General features: G+C 32.6%; 1 protein-coding gene across 2 annotated transcripts; it reads right to left on the bottom strand.

Annotated features, from left to right (window-relative positions):
* Positions 1-1,277: 1,277 nt before the first annotated feature.
* Positions 1,278-6,014, bottom strand: LOC107803941 (protein DEHYDRATION-INDUCED 19 homolog 3-like). Of its 2 annotated transcripts, none has more exons than XM_075244404.1 (5): positions 5,665-6,014; positions 5,010-5,206; positions 4,140-4,215; positions 3,322-3,577; positions 1,278-1,808 (listed from the first exon to the last, which is right to left on the bottom strand). In XM_075244404.1, the coding sequence occupies exons 1-5, from the start codon at positions 5,711-5,713 to the stop codon at positions 1,700-1,702; spliced, it is 687 nt and encodes a 228-aa protein (XP_075100505.1). In that variant the 5' UTR covers positions 5,714-6,014; the 3' UTR covers positions 1,278-1,699. The 2 variants fall into 2 exon arrangements, with proteins under 2 accessions (XP_075100505.1, XP_075100506.1); XM_075244405.1 differs by having other exon boundaries at positions 1,278-1,805; positions 5,665-6,009.
* Positions 6,015-10,506: the final 4,492 nt, after the last annotated feature.

The following is a 10,506-nucleotide window of genomic DNA, read 5'->3' as shown; positions in this document are numbered from 1 at the left end:
TTGCAATCTCATGATTTCTTTCCTTATATTCTCTTTTTTTGCATGCTTAATAGTCTTAACAAGGGTGCATGGGAGGTGGTTTTTCTTTGCAAGAGAATCTGGCTCATGACAATGACACAAGTGAAGTGGGAACTGCAATGGATAATTGTGCTAGTATAGGTTATGGTATATCCACTTGTACTCGAGATTTAGGTATCAGTTTCTTCATTAACCATATAATATTTTGTGGATTGGGTTTGTAACAATGGTGAAGCTTCTAGGTGTAAGAAAACAATTTTCTTCATGACCTCGAAGATGGTTTTGAATTCGTAAAGACTTGTTCGTGTGATTATATGGCTTAGGGTTATACAACTACTTTTAAATGAACTTTTTCTTATAAATTCTACTCCCATCTCTCGGAAAACCATCGTTGGAAGCAGTAGAACAAACGAGAATGAGAAGCTAAGCAGTTTCATATTCAAGCTGCAAAAAGTAATGGAAGGGTGAGAAGGTAACCAAACTTATTTGTAGGATTCTCCCTGTTTATTTTTGTCGATTGAAGGTTGATGAGATCAGAACAATATCAGGCAAAGAAAACCTGGTGCCAAATTTCGTACTAATTCCAATATAAGTAACTGCCAACAACTTAGATCCATTGACTAAAATTTGGTAAAATGTTACAATATCATAACTCAGAGTTACTATAAATATTTATTCCAGTGAAAGAAAGTGTAATGTGTTAAAAGGTCATATTCACAAGATGTTTAGCATCGTTTGATATAGAAACCTGAAGACTTCATGGACTATTCAAATTGAATTGAAGTGATATTTTCAAAGTGCTCTTTCTACCATCACTAGTTCCTTTTTAATAGAAAAATCACAATAGCATTTTAAACTCCCTGTACAACAAAATAGTGTCAGAAGGTAGCAAAGCTTTAATGTCCAAAAGAAATAGTAAAGCTCGATCAAGGTAGTCAGTCTTTTGAAGACAAGAGAAAGGTATTCTTCGTCCGATTTCATTAATTAGTACCCCATTCTCCATGATAACCACCGGACTGGAGTCGTTTGCTGGATGTCACTATTTGAGTAGCCAATCCTAAATTAGTAGTCTTTGATAATCTACCTATTCCGTGATAACTTCCATGTCTTCCCCACATCCCAACATGTAGAACTCATGTCACATAATTCTCAAATGATATTCAAGTCATCGCTACATTATTCACTCTGCTTTTAGACTATATGAGGATAAAATAGCATGAAGCAAGGGACTATAATGTAAAGCTGCAGAAACTTGCACATGAACAATTCAAAGAATGACATCTAATTTCTTTTGCAAAATGTGACAATGACGTAAAAATGCTACTTCATAATTAGTCCTTTTGGATCTGACTATATGAATGAAAAATTTCTGTTTCCAGTCACGGATAGTCAAGTGCATGATGTAGTATAAGCTACATCAGCTAAGAGGGCAACAAAGAAAGAGAAATAGCACGCTGAAGTCACTTTAATTGAAAGAATTGTGTTAAAGCATGTTAACCGGACATATCTTTGCATAGGCAACCACAGCAGGGAGCAAGTCAACTACAAGGTGAACACTGCTTTAACTCCAACCAACAGCTTCTAGCTGCTAATAAATTAATCATCATATTTCGTGGAGCATCTTCAAAGAGCTTCTGTGCCAGTATCCAAATAATGGAAAAGAAGCATTTGATGTTCAGTCTCATAAATAGTCTTCCAGTATGGTGGAGAGCAATAGTCCTTTCACAAATTCAGATCTCTGGAACTTCTCTTCCTGATCCTTGTCCATTGAAGGAAACGGTTGGGACCTTCTTTGACAAGGATTTGATTAAAATGAAAAGAGTCAACTTTTACCATCCAGCCAAATGTAAGTTAGGAGGTAGCAAGAAATCAAAAGGATAATACGTGCTTTCCTAGAATAACATTTAGCAAGCATTCAGGAAAAGGATACATCTAAAGTTCTCTACACAACTCAAGTTCCAAATTCAGTGCCATGGACACTTAGACCAAGCGAATATGTTATGTAGTTCACTTACAATGTGAATTTCCTGCTATGTTCATTTCAAAACAATCATTTTTTGCCACCTACGCTTGAGTTACTCATGAAACAAACAGTGAACTTGCTAATTGAAGGAAGACAACATCAGCAAAATAACCAGCTTCTATGTCACTCAAGGTTTGGCTCAGGAAAATGTTATTGTAGGGCTAAATGAAATATCGTTCAAAATGACTAGATAAATTAGAAAAGGGAAGGCATTTGAAGGGAAAGGACAAAGTGAAGAAGGATGATGAAGATCAAGAAAGATATTGTTACATATATAGTAGGAGAAAAGAAGGAGAAAACCGTTGGATGAAAGCATCAGGCATCAGAATTAACCTTGGAATGCTCCTGGTGCTAATCAGATTGAAGGGGATAAAAATAAATGGTGATACAGTGTCTTCCTGACAATTTTTTGAGAAGAATGCATAAATGACCATTTTTTATTGCCCTACTGTTCACCTGTGATAACAAAGTAATAAAATTTGGGAGAAATGACCCCCCAAAAACAAATGGTTCCATGAGTTCTCGTAGTTGGCTTGATTTTAGAAGCCTTCTGAGTGAAGCTTTTTTAACTTTTAGCAAATGGAACTACAGCATTTTCCTTAGCAAGGGAATAACAAAATCCAAAAACTTGGCAATCATGCATTGATGTTCCTATTATATTCCCTACAAATTGTTAAACTAGGTTTTCTCTCACAATTTCAGATATATGTAAAGCACTACATATCCAGCATAGGCAAAATTTCTAAGGACACCTCAGTTCTCGAATTAAGCTAACTTGCTGCCAACGTCACTTCTTGCATAATCCAGAGATGTGATGCATACAAGTATAATCAGCAGCAATCAAAAGCAAATTCAAGCAACAACGCTCTATGCACATCATCGTTTCCATGAACGATCACATTAAATGAAATTTAACCGAGCAAAAGTATGAGGAACTTATCATTGCTAGATGAACCAAAACTATAACTAGTTAGCTATCTATCGAGCTTGTGTGGTTCGGTTGTCTCCAGTGATCAAATCAAGTCTGGTTCTAAGTTCGAATTAAGTTACAAGCTGTTGTTCTCCAATTAGTTTGCAATGACAATAATTGATAAAGGACAAGCTTCTAACAAATGGAAGATATTGAGTGTGCCTACTCCTATATATCCAGCTTTCTCTTGTCCACTAATTTGTCCTTTTTCATCATCGTGATCAGTGCCATTTGATGTTGGCAGATGATGAGAGATAACACATAGAACCATGACCAAACTGTTGAAATTAAATCATAATAACCTTCTTACCTTTCACTAACATGGTCATCTAGGCTGTTTACAGATGAACTTGCTTCAGCTGAAGTGCAGGATTGTCTTGTATGAAGTCTTTTGGAAGGCTGCTGATTGCCGACAAATGATAACAGTAACTGGTTGGTTGCCATATTAGAGGAAGGAGTGACATGGCTGGACTTCTTTTCCAAATAAGCACTCAGCAACTCTTTCCTCAGTAAGGATAAGGCTGAGAAAGATCCACCATTTTGAAGTTTCTTTTTGCTGAGAGCTTAAGGTTTGTTAAGGTAAATCAACTTATAGCTCCACATGCTCATATGATAAACAAAATATAACATTTCTCCTAAAATAATGATTGATGCAGAATCATGCTCAAGGAAATAACTCAGATAAACCAATAAACATGAAAGTTGGCAAGGTTTTTCTTTTCTTTTTCGGATAAGGGAAAGAGGGCAAAGTTAATAACATTTGGAAGCAGCAACACTACCTAAGTGTCACTTTATTAATAATATTTAATTATAAAAAGGAAGGCATCTGCCACTATCTTTCATTAAGCATAATGATTGATGAAGATGTTAGAAGTTATGAATTAGACAACACACAGAGGAAAATTGAGAAGCTACTGCATTCCAGTTCACTATATAAACAAATATCAAGCTCACTAATCCAGACTCACTCAATGCAGAAATTTCTATATTGTCTTCCCAATTGACTATAAAGAACAACTATGAAACTTGATTCGCTATTCTCTTACAATCAGCTATGAAAAGTCAATAACTCCTACACTTAACCTGACCATGTAAAGCTGATAAATTGAAATAAAGTGAAGGATATTTTTAGTATACTTTCATGTTGCACGATGACATGTGTAGCCATATTCATTCGCACCTGGACAGCACATAGAGGACATATCTGGAGATAAAGAAATACAGATCATAAGAAATTCAGACTTCAAAAGACTAAGGCTGAAAACACAATGGCCATAAGATAATTTCACACAACACTGAAGTACTACTGTTCGTTATAAGCAAACATATCTCAGATTGAGACAGTGTGCAAATACGCCAAACCAATTGAATGTATTTGTATCAAATTCCTAGGATTACAAAACTCAGGCACGAACTGCAATAATTGAAAAGTTGCAGTTAGTTTCGTCCTAATAGGAATCATCAAATAGAGAAAAACGTACTTTTTGGAGGTTCCAGCTCAGTGTAAATCAAATAAAACCACCTTTCTCCCAACCCTCTCATTTGCTCGAAAAGTGGATAGTTCCGTGCTTCTTGGTCATATTGAAGGAACATTTTATTTATTTAGGTTTGCACCACATTCTCTCACATGCATCTGGCTTCTTTTCTCACGAGTACATGGAAATATTTTTTTTTTAATAATAGGTAGGTGATACTCAAACTCTACCTGATACAACCAATTAATCTAAAAGTTCGAGACATTCAAGAAAGCAAGCTGCCCTAACAATTACCACTCTACCATAGACTTTGCGTCTTCACAATCAACACGTAATGACCTTTAAGAAAGTTTCCACCAATGGCAGATGTGAACAACAGCCTCAATCCAACAGGTGACTATCCTTATCCTAATTTAAACCCTTCAAGAGCAAACTCTCTTCTAAAAATTATTAAAGAGAAGACAAAACCAAAATTCAAAATACTTCCAACATGAAAATGAAAGAAAATATAGGTATTGTTTACCCCGGTCTTTGCCTCCATGCGATGCTCGCTGTCAATGTGGCAGCACAATCCAAGCATATCGAAGTCTTCTGAACAAAATGGACATGCCAATTCTGTTTTCACATTTTCATTGTTAACATCTTCATCATCACCCTCCTCCTCCTCTTCTTCTTCTTCTTCCTCCTCCTCCTCCTCCTCTTCAATATCCACACAACCATCTATTTCAAGATTCAACATGATTATGCCCAAAGAACATATAGTCCGCAAATACACAAATAAACACGCACACACAAAAGCAATACATATTGTTCCCCTATGTCCCAAAAGATTTGGCATTTCTTTATTTCCAAGAATCAAAGTAAGTGGATTTTGACCAAAAACAACAACTACAACATAACTGGGGTCTAGGAGGGTAGTATGTACACAGACCTTACCCCTACCCGGAGGAGTAGGGCTATTTCCGATAGACCTTCGGCTCAAGAAGACTAAGTGGAATTTAAAAATGTAATTTTTCATGTATGAGAAGAATTGAAACAACTAAAGTGATTCGTCCCACAGTTTCCAAGTATTTAAATTTAATTTTTAAAGAACAAATTAATCTAGTTCGATTTAGCCCCTAAACTTAGTCGGATAATAAAAATTACCAAATAAACAGAGACGGTTGAGAAAACAGTACCCTTTAAAGCAGAGAGCAGAATTTCCCAATCGTCATCATGATCATCCATTGAGAGTTTGCCTGTAGAAGAAAGCCTAATTCCTATAAATAGAAAATACCCAGGAAATATAAATACATAAAGATTCTATTTATGTATACACAAAGCTTAAAGGGTTTTAGGGCACTTTTGAGTAGGAATTTTTGGTGGTGTGTGATATGTGAGAAAAGACTATCGAGACCAGAAGAAGAAGAAGAAGAGCGTCTGCCTCTGGTAGAATGCTGAACGAGAGGAAATGGGTAATTAATTGGGTCGGGTACGAATCGGGTACCGAAATACCCGTGGACTCCCGCGTTTTCTGGTCAACTCACGAATCAGTCGCAGCAGCTAAATAATAGAACCAGCCTAACGATTTGTTTATTTATATTCTTTTGTGTATATAGTAGTTAGAACGAAATCTACCGCTATGTCCATTTATAGGTAGCTCATTATAAAAATTGGTCAATTTATAAAATATTACTAATATTAGCCAAATAGTTATTTGTAGCAAAAAAAGGTCAAATTTTTGCTTTCTTTTGAGTGAGTATTATTAGAATAGGTTGGGTTCATCTTAAGGAGCTTGAATCTCAAAACCTCAGTTTTGAGATGATTTGGTGAAGTTTTGAGGTGGTTGGAATTGAAAATTCGAAGTAAAAACTATACTTGAAAAAAAAGACATGTGTATCACATTGTGAATGATTTGTGTATCACATATGTATCATATTTGTATCAATTGTGTTTCACATGTATATCCATGTGTGTGAGATACATGCGTGATACATGTGTCGCAGAAGAATTTTTTGTACTCGATTTAATTATGAATTTTGATACAAAACCAGTCCAAATCAACTCCAATCTTCCTCAAATTTTGTATATTGACTTATCTATATGTTTTCAATGAATTTCAACTATACCCATTGAAAAAGTTTCTTTTTTGCTTAGATTTTTGAAATATTGAACTTTTTTTTTTTGTATTTCATCATCTTATTTGCTATCTCATTCATGAAATTTCCTTTCCGTCCTGCATCTAATGTTGCTATCACGCTTAAAAATATCGAAGATGATTTTTGCATGTGATTTTTTGAGAGAAAGAAATTTATTTATTTAGTTTTTCAATTTTAATATGTACTTGGCTAGTTTTGGTAAGTCTATGACTAATGACTAGATGTTGGTAAATTGAGATTTATTTGAGACATTTGTGTAAAATTCCCTAGTTACAATCTGTCTAATTTTTGACATTTTAAAATATTTGGCACAATTTTATTTCTGAAACTTTTCTAACTTTGAATAGTCTTAATTGATCAAACTATTCACTCTTTAACATTGACGTGACATTTTTTTCTCTTTTAATCACTATATTTATTATCGTCCATCATCATTAATACATTGAGTTCTATTTTCTTAAACTCATTACCAATAATCAAGTCAAACACCTGTCACAAAATGTAATGGAAGATATAATTGATTACTTCGGTATCTATTTCAGAGTTAGCAATCGAATTTATTTATGTACTAGTTAATTTTTTCACGCTTCTCGCGGTTATTAGAAACAATAGTAAATGTATGTAGTATATAATTATTATTTTTCTTCTAAATTTAGTTGAGATAAAAGAGAAAATCTTATTTATATGCATACAAAATTTAATCCTATGAATTGATTATATTACTAATATAAATTATTTTCAATTACAAACCAAGTGCCCAATTGCCATACTTCAAGTCCTATACATGTTACAACTTACAAGATAGGGGCATCCAAATGTTCCAACACATCACTTCAATAAATGCTTTAAATACTTTAAACGACTGATAAAATACGATTGATGATTTGCAACGCATAAAATAAAACAAAATCCTTCTTTTTCTTCCTAATTTGGTGACATATATCTCTTTTTCTCTAAATAAATATAAGTGAGACGAAAATTGCATTGACTTAAATGATGTTTAATGTTGCCGTAAGTATTATAGAATATTGTACGTGAGTGTATGTTCTAAACCTCCAGAATCTATCAAATAGATCATGAAAATATATGCTTGAGAACCTGCAAAGAGAAAATTAAAATAAATAGTAAATGATATACTTGTAAATAAAAAGGAAAATGGAAAAAGCTCAGACTTAGTAGTTTAAAATTATACTATTCACATAATCATTAGACATCTTTAACTATCTTGAGTTATAATAATAACTTCCCCAATTTTTATAAATATAGATTTTTGTAAAATAAGTTACTTGATTTTTAATTTTTGTTCTTTACTTTATACCAATACAGAAATTAAAGAAGAGGAAAAAATGCGATCAAAAGTGATTCGCAATTCGAATTTTCTGCAGTTGTTTTTCTTTCCGTTCTCATTTCTTTCTTCCTTTTATTTTTTTCTTTAACTTTTTACTGTTCTCTTTCTTTTCCTTTTTAATTTCTCGCACCCTCAAATTTGCCCGCCAAAATAACTACTTAAACAATTTTTTTTTAACGCAGTTTTTCTTTCAAATTTTTTATAGTTTTGATTATTTCCCCAAATAAATATTTCTACTGTATGAACATCTTATCACCCTCTCTTATCAGTTTAGCACATAGGGGAGTCACAGAGGATACCATTGAAGGCGATAAGATCATAGAGATAAGAGCAGTTGTATAAAAAAATTGAAATAATTTTCTGAGAACTCAGATGAATATTGATCACCATATTATCTTGCGTTGAGTTAAAAAGAAAGTAAAAAAAATAAATAAAAATTAAGGAAAGCTTTAAAGATGAAAACGAAGAAAGGAAAATAAAATTACAGAGAGATTATCACAAACGTATAGAATACCTTGGGGAAGAGTTCGTTCGTAAGCGGAAAGTTGACATCGCGAAGTTCGAATACTGGAAATTTCTGTGTTCTAGCAAAATCGACAATTTCACAAAACAATTCATATGTCCTTATATAAGAATCAACTTATTTAGGGGATAAAGCTTTAGTTTCTAATCTAGGAAGTTAGTTGATTGAAATGAAGAGGAAATTCAATTGTAATATCAATTTTATAGTCTCCAATTTATCTAGTGATAGGCTTTTCAAATTCTGATGTGTTTTAATTAATTCTGGTTAGTCATTATAGGTCTTGATGATGAGTAACGGAAACATTACTTTGGTTCATAAAAGCTGGCAGAACGTAGGCTATTCCAAGAGAAGTAAAGAAGTGTCGTTTGAGTTTTTGCACTTAAAACTAAATAAATGAAAAAAAATAAGGAGAAAGCAAAAAAACCCAGGGAAAAGATAAATAGGAATTCTGGTATTTGGGATGTGTCACATCAGCTTTCTGATTAACTTATATATATATACTAGTAAATTCACTCACGCGTCGCGCGATCTTAAAAGATAAATAAATTATAAGAAAATAATAGTAATGTCTTAAATTTTATAGAAGAAAAATCAGTCTTTACTAAGAAAATATACTTTCCGATTCTACTATGTGTTATAAGTATTACAATTAATGTAAATGACCTGTTATTAATTGGTTAACAGATATTAACAGAGAAAAATCTTCTATAATGTTAATCCTTAACCTTTATTCTCTAAGCACTTGAAAGTAAAGGAATTAATTAATTATACTGTTATATCAACGCCTTGAATTGTTAATGCTCTTGTCATTGTATTTTAGATCTGAGTATGTATTGATTAGAGCAAGTATGTGTGTCGATTTGACTATTCAATCATAGATGTCTTATGTTTACACAATTATGCGTTAAGTGAAACTTTATATCAAAGTAAGAACTTAAGTAATGAAGAGCAAAGAATATTTTTACGATTCTGCAAAAAAACAAAAAAAAAAAAACAAAACGTCCATATTACCGTTCAAAAGCAATGTTGCTATTGCCTTTCAAACACTAACCAATACAAGCATCTACGAAATATATAAGACCATTAAACTATTGAAAATTGATGTTTTCTTAATCATTATACTCTTTCTTTTTTACAAAGAAATACTTGCTAAATGTCAGAGAAATATACTCCATCCATTCTATTTTACGTGAACTTTTTTTTTTTAATCTGTTAAGAAAATGAAACTTTTGTTTATAGTCTAGTCAAAAACTATGTTACTTTAAATTTCCTATTTATCCTTTTATAGCTATAAGAAAAAATATTTTTTCGGTATAAATATCTGGCATCCAAAATTTCTCGCGCGGAATATTTTGATACATACCTTGAAGGGGGAATCAGATTTCTCTAGAAAAATCATTGCATATTATTTAAGATCCATGATTGTAAAAAAAAATATTTTCTCGCTTAACTAATCTCAACTAAACAGGTTTAATTATATGAAAAGAAAGTTAAAAGGAGTACATATTATGCAACGCAAATATTATACATCACACTTTAAAAAAAAAATTCTTAAACACTATGCTTAAACTGATTCATATAAAACAAAACCGAGGGAGTACATATTATACAACATAATGATGTACATAACGTTGGAAAACAACATATTAACATGTCTGTATCAATTATGTCAAGGAAAATACTACTTTGAGAAATTGTACAAACTTACAAAAGGTAGGAGGATAACAACTATGATTTGTCTTCTTGTAATAAAAAGTAGTAAAAGTGAAACAGGAAGAAGCAAATAAAAAGATTAAGACAAACCTTACAACGAAAATGAAAAATTTCCCAAACGCTGTAATTTCAATCTTCTCAACTGCTGCCTCTGCAGGAGCATCTCTTGAGTTCAGCAACAACCATAAAATCAGTCAATCTCTAAGCCTAACACCACATTCTCCACAAAAAAAAAAAAAGAAAAAAAAGTAAGCGTGTCTATTATTGGACTACATGATAAAAATCATGAACAGAGAAA

This window comes from Nicotiana tabacum, chromosome 22, assembly GCF_000715075.1.
Source record: "Nicotiana tabacum cultivar K326 chromosome 22, ASM71507v2, whole genome shotgun sequence".
In the NCBI taxonomy this organism is placed as follows: domain Eukaryota; kingdom Viridiplantae; phylum Streptophyta; class Magnoliopsida; order Solanales; family Solanaceae; genus Nicotiana; species Nicotiana tabacum.
Note: the sequence above shows the minus strand (reverse complement) of the source record. Positions and strands in the feature narration are given on the sequence as shown.

What these genes read in the sequence shown, in the direction of transcription:
- LOC107803941 (XM_075244404.1), bottom strand. Translation starts at nt 5,713, where the DNA reads ATGGATGATCATGATGACGATTGGGAAATTCTGCTCTCTGCTTTAAAG. An exon ending in GCAACATGAAAGTATACTAA is followed by an intron (nt 3,578 to 4,139) that starts AAATATCCTTCA and finishes TTAACAAACCTT; the next exon opens with AAGCTCTCAGCAAAAAGAAA. An exon ending in GATGACCATGTTAGTGAAAG is followed by an intron (nt 1,809 to 3,321) that starts GTAAGAAGGTTA and finishes TCCTTGTCAAAG; the next exon opens with AAGGTCCCAACCGTTTCCTT.